Source organism: Danio rerio, chromosome 16 (genome assembly GCF_049306965.1).
Source record: "Danio rerio strain Tuebingen ecotype United States chromosome 16, GRCz12tu, whole genome shotgun sequence".
In the NCBI taxonomy this organism is placed as follows: Eukaryota; Metazoa; Chordata; class Actinopteri; order Cypriniformes; family Danionidae; genus Danio; species Danio rerio.
The window spans coordinates 45,990,110-46,006,470 of NC_133191.1; the positions used below are offsets into that span (position 1 = coordinate 45,990,110).

General features: G+C 36.6%; 2 protein-coding genes across 5 annotated transcripts in view; one reads left to right on the forward strand and one right to left on the reverse strand.

The window, feature by feature from the left end:
• The first annotated feature begins 409 nt into the window (after positions 1-409).
• On the forward strand, positions 410-9,578 carry aste1a (asteroid homolog 1a). The gene is made up of 5 exons (NM_001099430.2): positions 410-444; positions 1,378-2,704; positions 3,366-3,579; positions 5,755-5,911; positions 8,598-9,578. Exons 2-5 carry the CDS (start codon positions 1,418-1,420, stop codon positions 9,016-9,018), a joined length of 2,079 nt encoding a protein of 692 aa, NP_001092900.1. The 5' UTR covers positions 410-444; positions 1,378-1,417; the 3' UTR covers positions 9,019-9,578.
• A 5,784-nt stretch (positions 9,579-15,362) lies between these two features.
• The window catches only part of atp2c1 (ATPase secretory pathway Ca2+ transporting 1), an 83,416-nt gene continuing 82,417 nt past the window's right edge, over positions 15,363-16,361 (reverse strand). For all 4 annotated transcript variants that reach the window (XM_073926529.1, XM_003200239.7, XM_073926530.1 and 1 more), the window contains exon 27: positions 15,363-16,074. In XM_073926529.1, coding sequence (XP_073782630.1) covers positions 15,947-16,074 — 128 coding nt within the window. In that variant the 3' untranslated portion in view covers positions 15,363-15,946. The remainder of the gene's footprint in view (positions 16,075-16,361) is intronic.

The following is a 16,361-nucleotide window of genomic DNA, read 5'->3' on the forward strand; positions in this document are numbered from 1 at the left end:
AGAGAGAGAGAACATCTGAAGTGTTTCATCAAAGTTTTTCATTGTTGTTCAAAAGTCAAAAATAGGTGTTGCTCAATAGTTTTAGGACAACTTTGATCCTCTTTATGTTGACTGACAACTGTACAAACCTTTACAAAACAACACGCCTAGACACCCAGTACACTTCAATGAATTAAAAAGCATTTCTTTCCCATGTATATTTTAACCTATATGAGTATTTATAAACTATAAAACGATCGCCTGATCCAGTCTGGGGTGTTTATTTACTTGCTATGTCTCCATGACAGTGTTGTTGGGAAGGTTTCGTTTCGTGGTAAGCTGAACGTCACGGTCCTGTACGTAAGTTTCGCTTTCCGACTGTTTTATATAATGAGATCTGTGGCTCATATATTCACATTCATGCAGAGCACAGACACCTCACCTACATTCATCTTCCCGTCTACTGTGAGTTTCTTATTACTTCTCTAGTTACTTTTGGAGTATTGTGTCCGAATTATGTTTGTATTAGGAGCAATACAGCCTGTTATCAGATATCAGGAATTATGGAGTTGTTTTTTTAAGAGCGTCTGTATTTGCATATTAATACCGCGACGGTTAAGAGTAAAATGGTCAATAATATCATGAAGGAAGTTGATCAGATCATCTAAAAATGCAGTAACTGAGGTTTTAATTGCATTAGGACAAAAATACTACATTATTATAATTTTTTGTAAAGCATTACTTTTTATGTTTAATTATTTTTGTGGCCCCTAAAATGTTGCTATTTTTGGAGATTTTAAGTTAGTCGAGAACATGTTTTTTTTTTTTTTTTTTTTGCTTTTCAGATATTGTTATTTTTATTTTACATTTAAAGCCTTTAAATCATTTTACCCATTTGATTGTTTACGACATGGGATGATATGCGGAAGATGACTTTCTTAACAACAGCAGTATGTTTATGTGCATGGTGATGCTGCATCAGCCAATGTGTTAATTATTAATGGAAAAAAGCTGAACATTCCTTTATTTACTTGACAAAACACAAAATGTAAAATTATACAATCTTTCTATTCCTACTACTGGGCTAAGATATAATAAAGTGTATAATAATGATTAATTATTAATAATAATTATATAACTGATGGCACAAATAGAATCCCTTTAAAATGTGCATTTTATATTCTGTAACATGAATATTGGTATCGTGAATTAGCAAGTTGCATGTTTCTAGCATGGTTAATTGTTGTTAGCATGAATTAACATTGGTCACGTTGCTAGCATGAAATTTGGTCTCATAGGAATTAAGTTTAATAGCAAACATTTTATGAACTATTATCCTTATTGTATGATTAATAATGTAATAAACAGATTTCAATAATAAAAACAATGTTTTCACAGCAATGACACATCTGCAGTGAGTGACACAACCTTTATCAACATGGGAGTCCAAGGACTGAAGACCTACATTGAAAGCAGCAGCAGGAATGATTTAAAGACCTGGGCTTTTAGAGACAAACAACTAATTATTGATGGATGCAATTTATTTTACTCACTGTGTTTTGACTCCAATCTGGATCAGATTCACGGAGGAGACTATGATACCTTTGAGAAAGTGGTCAGACAGTTCTTCGAGAACCTTTCAGCATGTGATGTTCACCCTTACGTTGTGATTGATGGCGGGGATGACCACACTGACAAAAAATGGGACACCCTCCTGACACGAAAACAGAAGAAAATAAAGGATGCCTATGACCTGTCTGTGGGGAAGAGACGGCAAGTCCTTCCTCTCCTTACTGAAAAGGTGTTCAAACAAGTCCTCAAGAAGCTCAAGGTACCGGTGGTGCAGACTCTCGAAGAGGCCGATTGGGAAATTGCAGCGTTGGCAGAAGAATGGAATTGTCCAGTTTTGTCCAACGACAGTGACTTCTACATATTCAACCTCAGGGCAGGACTCCTGCCAATCACACATTTCCACTGGAGAAAAGTGAGAGTGAACAGAAAAACAAACCAAAAATTTATCTTAAGCAAGCACTTCATCGCACGGAAATTCTGCAAATCCTTCAAAATGAACGTCAGCCTTCTTCCGGTCTTTGCTTCCATCTTGGGCAACGATTATGTGAAGCTCCCAAATATCAAGAACCGGCATTGGGAGAGGTACTCGAATCCTGGCTCAGAGAATCCCCAAATTGAAGGGCTACTTAACTGGTTGTCCCAGTTTTCAGGGCCAGACGAAGCTATAAGCGCTTTGCTGAGGCCAACAAGTAACAAAACCAAAGCCCAGGAAGAACTTTCCCACGGAATACAAGATTACAAGCTCGTCCCTGGTTCTCTTGCCCAAATATTTCGCTCAACTAAGGTTCCACAAAAAATCTCCAAAGGTCCTCTACACGTTCTGCCTAGATGGACTTTGAGACCCATACTTGATGGAAAGATGAGCTCCTACATTATCAATGTACTGCTACATAATAGAGCTTCCTTGAATGCCCAAGTTGAAGATTTCCAACTCCCAAGTGCCAATGAAACTTCTCTTCACATACGCCAAGTGTTTTACGGATTACTGCTGTTGGGGGAACAACAGACAGCAGGTAAACGAGAGTCAGTCAAGGGTACAACCAAACGCTATGTTGTTGAATATAGCAGACAGCAAATAAAACGAAGCAGTGAGAACGTCGAAGCCATACAGACGAAGGCGATGGAAGGACTTCGACTGGAAACATTGTACCAGGTAATAATGATGATTACTAGTAGTGATGGGTCGGTCTTGAAGGATTTGTTCAATTTGAATTAATCTTTTATGTGACTCAAGAACTATGAGTTCTCTCACGGAGTGTTTCGTTTATTTGCGCATACGCACATTTGTGTAGGTGGAGTAAAAGATTAGCTAATTTTTCGATTCCTCTATTAGGTTTGAGTCATTTGATCATCACGTGAAAGACAGAAGCCAATCATATGCAGTCCGAGCCAGAAAGAGATTTGATCCGTTCATCACTCAAGTCCTCCGTTTGAGTCATTCATTCATCATGTGAAAGACAGAAGCCAAGCATATGCATTTTGAGTTGGAAAAAGATTTGATCCGTTCATTTCTTGAGTCTTCGGTTTTGAGTCATCTCTTAACATACTGACATTGCATTGTACAGTAGTTTTCTAACTATGACTTATTTGTAGTGTGGTCAACATTTGGGCTAGTTGTAGATGTGTTTGGAAGCATCTCGTAACATTGTAATGTTGTTTTGGCAAATTGAACGAAATGACTCAAAATAAATGTGTTTATCTTGATGAAAGAGACTCAAAGGTCAGAGTCAATGATCTGGACGTCCCATCACTAATTCCTAGCATTCTCTCTCCTAAAGTGAAGTGCTTTGTTTTACAGTTTTCTGTCTTTCCAGGAGCCACATGCGGTGCGACTTCAGGTGATCCTGGACACTTTGGGCGTTTCGTGCGAGATGCTAAAAGGGACCCCAGATGCTCTACAGCTGCAGATGTTTGTGACGAGGTACTGGCTGGTAAACGCAGAGCCACAGCCGTGCCGAGTGCATCTTTGGGGGCTGCTACTGGGAATGGTTTATGGAAAGCTCAGCAGTTCACCTAATGCACAAAAAGGTAAGCATGCAATAAAGTAATCAAGCAACCTTAGGCAAATATAATATTACTGTGATAGGGTGCAACGGTTAACAAAGAGGCATGAGCAATGAGAAATGAGTATTAACCTAATGGATGAACAGGAGAGTGTTATGCCTCTTCCACTGAGTGGTACAGTTCAATACATATAATACTGTTCAGTACGGTACGGGTCAGCCTGATTAGGCTTGCGTTTCCTAACATTTCCCTTTGTTGATGGGAGTGGTGTATGGCAGTAAGAAGTGATTGATGTCATTCTCAATCCAAAAAGAAAACAGTTTGGGCCGTTCACGTTTATCATTTTCAATGTAGACACAAGCTTAGAAAGGAAACAATGCAGATCCAGTATCGCAGGGCTGTTAAACTTAGTTCCTAGAGGGCCGCAGCCCTGCTTCAGCAAACTTACCTGTAGCTAAATGGACTCAATTAGTTAGAGTCAGGTGTGTTTAATTAGGGTTGGACCTAAACTGTGCAGAACTTCAGCCCTCCAGGAACTGAGTTTGACAGCTGTGTATCAGGTCGTGAAAATAAAGCTACCGGGCTGCAAGAATGCAAAATTACTCTATATTTAATACCTTTTTACTGCAAGTTTCTCCTTTAAGAACCAATATCCATATTCGTGCATGTGTTTTCTTCGAAGGTACGCATACTGGCGCTACCATTCTGCATTTGTTTGCGTTAAAAACAATGTAAAGATGGGGCATGGCAATTTGGCTCAAGATTCTATGCTACACACTAAGATTCAGCGAATACAGCAAGAGTAGAAAGCAAACATCTCTCAGACGTTTCTTGCACTGTTACAGAGAAACAAGCTCAGTCCTCTAATTGAATATTAGTTACGAGTTGTATAGAGTAAATATTGAGTAAAAAATTTTATTAATGTAAACAAATTGTATTATTTGGTTTTAGTTTTGTTGTAAACAATTGTTATATATAAATCATTTCATATAAATCAAACTCTTGATACTTGAAGATACTTTGATAAAACTTCCAGTGTTATCAATTGCCTGGTTTGTTGCATGCGGCGGTGAAGATTCTTTGTAATCCAATCATGTTCAGTCTATTAAGGCCCAATCCCAATTGTATTTTTGTACCCCATCCCCTTGAAACAGAGTGTGAAGTGGAAGGGCTTTAAAATTTACCCCTGAGAAATGAGACGCAGCTTCAGCACCTGCACACGTCATCATATGTCATCATGATCTCTTGCTTCATATGAGATCGATGATCATGACTGCTGTAGTTATTCCAGTTGTGTTATTTTTTGGTATTTGTCTTCAGGAAATCACTGAAGGCCTATATCATGTTATTACAACGATATCATGTAGCAATAAGCTCTTAACTATACTGAACTATGCTCATTTACACAGTGGCCATATTAATCTATGTAAACAAACCAAAAACAACATTAACATTATAGCAGACACTGTAAAAAGCTCATTCCCAGCCACTAGAGTTTTTTAAAAGGCTATTCGAGCTTTATCGAGTGTCAGAATGTTGTGGGACTGCTGTACAGGAGTTATTATTATGGATAATAGATAGAGAAATTTAGCGGTTTTTATTATAGTGGGTTTTTTTTTAAAGCATGACAGTAAAACACGAATATGGTTAGGAATACATTAAAAGATGTGCTTGCTTGTTGTAAAAATTCTTAATAATGACAAAAAAATACTAATTTGTGCATCTCCTGACTTCCGTGAGCAGCCATGCCACCGTTGTAGATGGTGTATTCTGGGAAATTTTCTTACCCCTTGATTTTGAATATGGTTTTAAAAAATCTCAGTTTCAAGGGGTATCTAGCTCTTCCCCTTAGCCCTTCACCTTCAAGCTAAAGAGAATTGGGACACACCTACCCTTTCATGTGAACTAAGGGCTAAAGTTTAAAATTGGGCCTAAGTCTAGCTCCACCCTTTTTGGAACCATATTGTTGTACTATGTACCCTTATGAAAGAAAAGAAATAGTGATATGGTACGGTTTGACATTTTCAAGTTTATTTATTTATATAGTGATTTTCACAATCATTATTGTTCCAAAGTATTGTATCATATTTTGATACATCTGACAATGGACATACATACACACAGTACCATACTTTACCAAACATTATTGCTCAGTGGAAATAGGCCATTGATACATGTTTTGTTGTTTTTGGGGTTTAGACATGCTGTCGAGACTGAGAGTAAAAGCTAGCCGAAAAGGAGGCTCTGTGGATATTGATGTCGCTCATGCTTACAGCCAGTGGCAGTCCTGTCTGAAGTACAGCCTCAATCTCAACTATCTGCTGTCTTTTCCACTCACTGAACCAGACTGCGCAAGGTACATGCTTTTATTATTCATTTATTGGATAATATATTAGTGCAAATCCTGTTTCCTGACTGTAAATCTAATTTAAAATGTTATTTGCATGTGCCTTTCTTCTACAAAATATATTTGAAATATTAGACACTTCTGTGATTATAGAAAATTACATTCAAATTAGATTTCATGCAGACAAAGTCTCTGAGTGTGTTGTAAAAATACAGGGCGATTCAAAAAGCATACCACAACTTTGAAAATCTGTATTAAATCAAAGAAACATGATGGAACCTTGTGTAATTAATCAATGTGAAGAGTACTTCAAGTTTTTTTTTTCAGTGGAAAACAAGTTCATAGATGTTCAATATGACCCCCTCCAGACACTTGTGTGACTTCAACCCGATACTCGAACTCGTTCCACACTCTCTGTAGCATTTTGGGCATAACAGTTTAGATAGCTGCAGTTATTCCTTCCTTTAGTTCCTGTGAAACTTTAGAGCTTCCTTAAATCGACGACAAAAAGAGCTTAGCTCTCCTTTTCTCTTTATAGAGTTGAACTTGTTTGTTGAACTTGTTTGTTGAACTTGTTTTCTTCACTCGCCTATCGGTGAAGTTTTTTTCCCTCTCCGCTGTCGCCTCTAGCTTGGTTGATTTGGGATCGGTAGAGCTACCCATCGATGAATTTACTCTTCAGTGTTTAGGCTCTCAGTAATGATTTTAAACCACACTAAACTGAGCTAAACTGAACTGAACTTAAACACTAAAAACTGAACTACACTGTTCTAATTACTTTGACCATTTATGTGAAGCTGCTTTGACACTATCTACATTGTAAAAGTGCTATACAAATAAAGCTGAATTAAAAAAAAATTGAGTTCTTGATTTTCAAGGTTGTGGTATTCTTTTTGAATAACCCTGTATTTACAATAATACAGTAATTGTGTTTTCGATCACATTTCATGCAGACAGCAAATAATAATAATAATAATGTTGCAAAAATATTTCACAATATTACAGTAGTGTTTTTATCAAATAAATTCAGCCTTGGTAAAAAATATTGGACTTAAATAACAAGTTTTAATTTTTTTTAAATATGATCACATATTCTTTGAAATAATTGAATATGCACAGCTCAGAATAATTTTATCATTTCACTTGTTAATATGCTTACATACACACTCACCGGCCAGTTTATTAGGTACATCTTACTAGTACCGAGTTGGACCACTTTCGCCTTCAGAACTGCCTTAATGCTTCATGGTATAGATTCAACAAGGCACTGGAAATATTCCTCAGAGATTTTGGTATATATTGACATGATAGCATCACGCAGTTGCTGCAGATTTGTCAGCTGCACATCCATGATGCGAATCACCACATCTCAAAGGTGCTCTATTGGATTGAGAGCTGGTGACTGTTGAGGCAGTTTGAGTACAGTGAACTTATTGTCATGTTTAAGAAACCAGTGTGAGATGATTCACGCTTTATGACATGGTGCCTTATCCTGCTGGAAGTAGCCATCAGAAGATGGGTAGACTGTGGTCATATCGGTTAGGCTGTGGTGTTGACATGATGCTCAGTTGGTACTAATGTGCCCAAAGTGTGCCAAGAATATATCCCCCACACCATTACACCACCACCACCAGCCTGAACCATTGATACAAGGCAGAATGGATCCATGCCTTCATGGTGTTGATGCTAAATTCCAATCTTCTATTGTCCAATTTTGTTGACCCGGTGTGATTTGCAGCCTCAGTTTCCTGTTTTTAGCTGACAGGAGTGGCACCCGGTGTGGTCTTCTGCTGCTGTAGTCCATCCATCTCAAGATTGGAAGTTTTGTGCGTTCAGAGATGCTCTTCTGCAGACCTCAAGTATGAGTGGTTATTTGAGTAACTATTGCCTTTTTGTAAGCTAGAAAAAGGCTTTATCAGTCGGCCATTCTCCTCTGATCTCTGGCATCAACAGGGCACTTGCGCCCACAAAATTACCGCTCACTGGATAATTTATCTAGTTCAGACCATTCTTTATAAACCCTAGAGATGGTTGTGTGTGAAAATCCCAGTAGATCAGCAGTTTCTGAAATACTCAGACTAACCATCTGGCACCAACAACTATGCCATGTCCAAAGTCACTAAAATCACATTCCCCCCATTCTGTTGCTCGGTTTGAACTGCAGCAGATTGTCTTGACCATGTCTAAATGGCTAAACGCATAGAGTTGCTGCCATGTGATTGGCTTATTATAAATTATAAATTTAATGTGCAGTTGGACAGGTGTACCTAATAAAGTGGCCGGTGAGCGTAAATGAAAATGACATATTCTTCCACATCTTTTTGAAATGTTATTTTTACAGAATAACTCTGAAACATTAGACCCGCACTTATAAATGCAAGCTTGTGCGAGAAGTTTCATATGTTGCTGCGTGAAGATCAATAGAAGCTCAAAACATGACCTCTCAGAACAGAAGTGTAAAATACGGAGCAATCACTTCCTTAAATTCTAATCATCCTGTTTGATCCCGCCCCTTTTGCATGGCCATACAACAGAATTTCGTGTGCTCAAACTCTAGTGTGATCGAGGCTTTAGAGCGTGCTGTGATCTGATAATATTTCAGTGTTATCTAATAAACACGGTGTTTGAGAAAACTTTAGTTTCTTGCAAATGACATTAGCTGCAGCTTTTGACGCGTGTGTGTTTTTGTGTTCAGTCTGTACCGTGGCTCCCTGGTGCATCAGGCTGTAGGAGAGCTCAGGAGAGGCATCAGTCTGGAGGCTCTGCTGGTCAAGGGTTCCAGTGCTGAGCGCATCTTCAAACAGCTCAAGGACATCATCGTGAGCTTAATGGGAGACGACTTCATCAAGAAAATGAAGAGCGGACTGGAACACAGAGATGCTGGAAAAACACAGAGAGCCTCCAAAGGCCAGAAGGATGAGCTGGACATTTACTTTGAACAAATGATGATCGAGAGCATCGACAGTGAAGATGAGGAGCTTTTAGATGTGAGGAAGAGCAAGGCCAAGAATCACCTGATGGAGTTGCCAGTGTGCCCGATCCGTGCCAGACACAAGGCTAAAGCTCGCAATGCTCGTCATCCCTGCAAGAAATATGAGAGAAGATGCTTTGAGTAGACCTTGAAAAAACAATCAGGAAAATTGTTAGTTTCACTATTGCACTTACAACAAACATGGAGGCATTAAACCAGGAAACATGGTGAAGTGATAATTCTATAATATTAGAATCACGTCAGGGATGATCATGTTTTCTAGGCATATGTCAGAAGCAGATTTATTTTTGCTGAAGCTTTTCTTGTGATATACACTACCTGACAAAAGCCTATCTAAGTTTTAGGAACAACAGATAATAAGTTGACTTCTAGTTGATCATTTGGTGTCAGAGAAGTGGCTTAAATGAAAGGCAAAGACCTCTAGATTATGCTTATTCTACCAAAATAAAATATGAACAAGCCTTGATTTTAAATTGTTTAATTAGGACAGTAATGTCTGACTTTGATAAGACAAAAGTCTTGTCACTTAACAGAAATAATGTACAGTATAGAATATAAAGTCACGGTGCAGTGGAAAAATAATTGTGTATGACTTCCATAAGCTTTGACGACTGCATCCATACATCTCTGCACTGACACAAATCACTTATTAATAAAGTCATCTGGAATGGCCAAGAAAGCGTTCATGCAGGACTCCCAGAGTTCATCAAGATTCTGTGGATTCATCTTTAATCCCTCCATCTTACCCCAGACATTCTCAATAATGTTTATGTCTGGGGACTGGGCTGGCCAATCCTGGACCACTTTGACTTTCTATGCTTGCAGGAGGCTGAAGAATGAGGAGCGCTATCCTGCTGACTCCAAACTTGACTGATTTCTGTGAGAATTTTGGGTCCATGTGGGTTCTAATAGGTCTTCTGCAGTATTTGTGATGATTATGATGCATCTCCCCATTATTTTTGAATGAAATGCCTACTTTTTCACATCCAATCAGCTCACAGAAAAAAAAGCCACGCCCACTGTTTTCTTATTTAATATTCCATACACTCCAGTATGTTGATGTATACTTCAACTGAAACAGAATATTAAGAAAGGGGGCGGGTTTTATTTTTGAGCTCCTCCTCTCATCTTTATCTCGCACCGAACTATTGGTTGAAAGGGCAAGGCTGAGCACATTTTACATCAGCCAAAGACTTTAGAATGCCATTATCAGAGTATACTGTATAAATGTTGAGGATGAGGTGTCTTTTAGACTGTAATAACTCTCCAGAAACATCTCCCCATTATTTTTGAATGAAATGCCTACTTTTACATCCAATCAGCTCACAGAAAGAAAGAAGAAAAAAGCCACGCCCACTATTTTCTCATTTAATATTCCATACACTCCAGTATGTTGATGTAAACTTCAACTGAAACAGAATATTAAGAAAGGGGGCGGGTTTTATTTGAGCTCCTCCTCTCATCTTTCACTCGCACCAAACTATTGGTTGAAAGGGCAAGGCTGAGCATATTTTACACCAGCCAAAGACTTTAAAATGTCCATTATCAGAATATACTGTATAACTAAGCATCAAAACATGCCTGTTTCACTTAATGATTTTGCTCGATTTTAAATCAAAAATAATGTGAAAACAATCAACAAGGTGTTTTTGCTATTAAGAATTTAGACCAGGGGTTCCCAAACTTTTCAGCCCTCGACCCTCAAAAATACCAATCCCAGTGACTTGCAACCCCTACATTTCTTAGAGGTGGTTATAAATATACAATCTTTGTGCACACAACAAAAGGCCCTAAACACGAGCATATTGACAACACAAAAAAGTGCAACAGTTTAACAATCTTATATTTTCATAGTCATTTATTAATTGAATATTAACCTCACCTAAAGAAACAGATGGGCACAATGTTTTGAGCACAAGTCTATTCTTGGTTTAATTTTGGAGACCGCCGTTTAGAGATCATTCTCCGTGTTCTGCATTTATCTTTAATCTTGCCATAAAGATGTCAGAGAGTTTACCCAGGTCCTATAAAATCAACCTGCAGCAGTTGACGCTATTGCTGTGTTCTTATTCTAACAAACACAGCAATCCTATGAAAGAACTAATTGAAAGGCTTATGGCTTTACAAATGCATGTTGTTGTTTTTTTTACGTAACCATTTCATACTATTTTTTATTATTTCTGTGGGTTATTGATAAAACATTGTAATTCTAACAGTTTTATTCATAGCATTATATTCAGTGCAAAAATACACCGAAAATAAAGCAAATCTCAACTGCCTGATTGCATATATTGTGTCAGCCACATGTCAAGCTTTAATCTGTTGAATGTGAATAATAAAGCATTGGAGTATTACAAACTCTTGTGTGAATATGGCAAGCCGTATTGACATTTAATCTATAACCCGTACTAGCATCTATTTTCATGTTACTAGTACTTATATTTTAGATACTTGTATCTTTTCCATTAAGTCCTAGTACTTATTCTTAAGATACTAGTGCTTATTCTTTAGTACTTAAGTACTAGTAGTATCTATAATTACATACTAGTATCTAATTAATATATACTAGTACCTGATGATTAACTACTAGTACATAAAGATTTGTACAAGTCCCTCCTGGAATACATACTAATCAAAACTGAGTAGATGAATTCTCAATGACAGATCCCATAGAAATCAATGGAATTGTTTTATTTGGTACTAGTAACAACAGAATACTGTAGATACCAGTCACTATTAAAATAAGTACTATTATCTAATTAATAAGAACTAGTACCAATTAAATAGGTACTAGTATGTAATGAATACAGTGCAATACTTCTGTACAAGTGATTTTTCAGGTTTTTTATTTTTTATAAAATTTGCAACAATTAAAAAAAAATCTTTTCACATTGTCATTATGGGGTATTGTGTGTAAAATTTTGAAGAAATCATTTAATTGAATCCATTTTGGAATAAGGCTTTAACACAAAAAAATGTGGAAAAAGTGAAGGGCTATGAATAATTTCCGGATGCACTGTATAAACATCTAATGAATCAGTGCTAGTATCTAAAAAAAGAACTAGTGTCTAGTGAGTTAGCACTAGATTCTTTTTTAAAGCACTAGTATCTAAAAAATAAGTACTAGTAACATGACTATGTAACATATATACTAGTACGGGTTATAAAGTAAATGTCAAAACGGCTGCCATAGTGTGTATGTGTATAAAGCTGTTTTGAATGGTGTATTGTGAATATAGTCGGGTATCATTTGCGGTTATTTTGACACCAGTGCTAAATCAATACTTTAAAAACGGTACCAGTGCCAAATCAACAGTGCCTAAACCAATAATTTTGAGCCACAAAATTATGGTGGATATCTCTAGAAAAACTTTTTATTTGACAAAGAAAATTATCATTTTAATTGAACAATATAATTTAAGTTTATAGTATACATCAATTCATATTTTATACATTTGAATTGCATTAATACATTTCTTTGTTTTTAAGCATAAATTTAAGATTTGCATTATGCAGTTAATATTAGATTAGCTTACTAATAACCTGTGGAAAGGCTGTCATCAAAATCTAGGTTTAGGGCTTGTGACTACGTTTACATGGACATCAGTAATCTAATGATTTGCCTTAATGCAAATAAGAGAATAATGTGATTAAGGTGTTTACATGAGCTGCTTTTTGATAATGGCAAATTGTTTTGGTACCCAACCCTAATTGTGAAAACCCTAAAAAATAACAACTGATTTAAAAAAAACTTGATGGTTAATGAATAATTGAGGAAAATCAACTCAATAAACAATTTTTTTTTAGTTTTTAAATTTGTAAAAATTTTATTGTACAATTGTGTTCTGAAATGACCACAACAGATTACTGATTTCAGCTGTGCAAACTACAATATAATAAATACAATCTTAAAAATGTAAAAGAAAACCCCCCAAAAACATCAAACAAAAAAAAATGTTGTTGTTTTTAACCCATTACACTTCATTTTATAAGGTCAGTGTATTACATTGTTTTCAAAGCAACAGCAATGCTAGAAAACACAACGGGCAGAAAAGTACTCGCACCGATTAATAAATAATGGACGACGTAACCTTAAAGAACCACTATCTGCATTACAAAGGAGAAATATGATCACATACTGCAAAAAAAAGAATAATCAAATCTTTACCTGTACCTTAGTAAACAGATACAGTGTTGGCAGATGGAAATAAGACAATGCTGGTGGGCCGCACTGAGCACGGTCGAGGGAGACGGGCGTTTAGGACATTTCTGTACACCCAAAATGAGCATCTGCTTAACCAACAACTGCAAATACTAAGCGTCCACCTAAACAAATAAATAACACTATAGGAAAGAACCGAAGTAAGATGAAAAGGCAAAAGCATCTTATTTCAGATAGCCCTGATACCAGTGTATTAACACAAGGAAAGCAATAATATAGAACTTATACTATGAACAAAACTGATAAGTAATTGTACAAGCCAGTTGTTTAAACCATCAGTCTTATATAAGGGCATAAAACTAGTAGTGCATGTACCTTAAAGGTCTTCATAAAGTGTGACCCTGTAATCTCCTGACGCAGGATCCTGAAAGAAGAATTTGAGAATATCTGCAATAGTTTAGACTCTGAACAGTGCCTGTTGCATGGTGAATTTGGCATCCTTGTAAAACAGTGCTCACTAAATGGTCCGTAAGTACATTATGTGGTGGCTAAGCACTCCATAAAGGTCTCAATTCACAACTCAAGTCTCACTGTGGCTCAGAACATGAGATTTTTAAAGGGATAGTGCACCCCAAAATAAATACTTAATTATCATTTACTGGCTGTTTGCTTGTTTAAAGTCTTTTTTTAAAGGGATAGTTTACCCAAAAATTAAACCTTCGCTTATTCAAATCCTATTTAAGTTTCTTCAGTTAAAAACACAAAAGAAGATATTTTGAAGAATGCTCATTAAATGAACGCCCCATTGACTTTCATAATTTTTTAAGAAGATATTTTGAAGAATGTTGATTGATGGTACCCATTGACTTTTATAGTAGGTAAAAAAAATTACAATGGAAGTCAATGTGTACCGTCAACCAACATTCTTCAAAATATCTTCTTAAAAAAATGCTTAGAAAGTCAATGGGCAATGAGCATTCTTCTATCCTTTTAACCCAAAAGAAGATCCATCGGAGAATGGTTTTAAGTCATTGACTTCCACAGAATTTTATTTCCTATTATGATTGTCAATGACTACAGGTTTCTAATATTCTTCAAAATATCTTCTTTTCTGTTTTAATGGGGAAAAAAGATTTGGAACCACTTAGGGGCAAGCATATTTTCATTTTTGGGATACTTTGAAGAATGATGGTTGAGTACCCTTTGACTTCAATAGTAGGAAAAAAAATTGTTATGGAAGTCAATGGGTACAATCAGACAACATTCTTCAAAATATCTTTTTTTTGTGTTCAACAGAGGAAAGCAACTCATACAAATTTTAAACCACATTAGGAAATGTTGAGATTATTCTCATTTTGGGTGTTAGCTTTAACACAAAAAAAGATACATCAGAGAATATTTGTCACGGACTTCCACAGAATATTATTTCCTATTATGATTGTCAATGACTACCGGTTTCTGACATTCTTCAGAATATCTTTTTTTCTTTGTTTCAATGGGGGCTATTTAGAACCACTTTAGGGCAAGCACATTTTCATTTAGGCATATTCTGTAGAATGTTAGTTGATGGTTCCCATTGACTTGAACTGTAGAGAAAAAAAATATTCTGGAAGTCAATGGGTACAGTCAACCAACATTTTTCAGAATATCTTCTTTGGTGTTGCAATGGAAAGGAAAATATTTAGAACCACTTAAGGGTAAGCCTATTTTCATTTTGGGATATTTTGTAGAATGTTGGTTGGTGGTACCCATTGATAGTAGAAAAAAAATATTATGGAAGTCAATGGGTACAGTCAATAAACATTCTTTAAAATATCTTCTTTTTTGTTTCAATTGGAGGGGGGGCTGGGGGGAATGGAAACACTTAAGGGCGAGCACATTTTCATTTTTTATGAAATGGAAGTCAATGAGTACCATCAAGCAAAATTCTTTAAATATCTTCTTTTCTGTTTAACAGAAGAAAGGCAGTTAAATAAGTTTTAAACCAAATGAGGAAGAGTATATGATGAGGTAATTCTCATTTTTGGGTGAACTATCCCTTTGACATAAAAGAAGATAAATCAGAGAATGCTTTAAGTCATTGATTTCCACTGAATTCTTTTTCCTAAAATGCTTGTCAATGACTACCGGTTTCCAACATTCTTCAGAATATCTTCTTTTCTGTTTCAAGGGGGGGCAAGCACATTTTCATTTTTGGGATAGTTTTAAGAATGTTGGTCGATGGTACCCACTTTTACTTCAATTGTAAAAAAAATTACTATGGAAGTCAATGGGTACAATCAGTCAACATTCTTCAGAATATCTTCTTTTTAGTTTCAACGAGGGGAAAAGAGATTTGGAACCTCTTAAGGGCAAGCACATTTTCAGTTTTGGGTGAACTATCCCTTTAAGAGCACACAACCTCCTCCGAAAGCAATATCGCTGATTATTCAAGCATAATTTGGAAAACCGGAATGCAAAAAGGCATCATCCATATTGTTCCACAAACCTCTAACCAGAAATGTTTCAACAGAAGATGTGAAAGACACAAAATCATTTTAATAGGATAATGATAATGTTAAAAAATAAATCCCTTCAATCATGAAATCAAGACAGCCACTGTATGGACAGATACAGTATCTCATAAATAAAGAAGTTGGCCCAGATGCTATGGGTAGTAGTACAGTCTTAAAGCAGCACACCACAACATCTCCACTAAAGCATGTCGGAGATGACATTTCAGCCAGGACCAGGCCACCGCTCCACCATCAGCTGCTGGTCTCCACCTTAAAGTAGGACCTTACGTACAAGTGGGACCAGACTAGTTGCTCCGAACTGTTTATATGGTTTGAGAACTGTCCAAGCCATATTCCACAGCACGTGCCCCAGCCTGATCGGGACACAATGTGTGTCATACATCATGGAACTCACTGTCCATGTCTGACATTTTTTCGCTGCCACATCGGAGTCTCTCTATTTTCTTTATAATCTCAGACACCACGCACACGGAGGACGTGAGGCCAAATAGTAACAGCAGATCTGCATGGAGAGAACACAAACCGGCAAACAAGTTTAGCACTCGTATCCAAAGCATAATAAAAGCATGTGTCTAAAAGAGCACTGCACAAAGAAAAGAAAATAGGTTCAAGTTAATTAGATGATAATATGCTAGTATGTTTTAGCTAATAAATGATTGAACACATTGTTAAGTGAGGGATTTTGAAAATTTGAAGGTGAACTAATATCAGAAAGCATGTTGGGTGGTAAGGTTTTTGCTTTTATGACTGCAGCATTTGAAAAAGTGTATGCAGGTCATGTTCAATAGG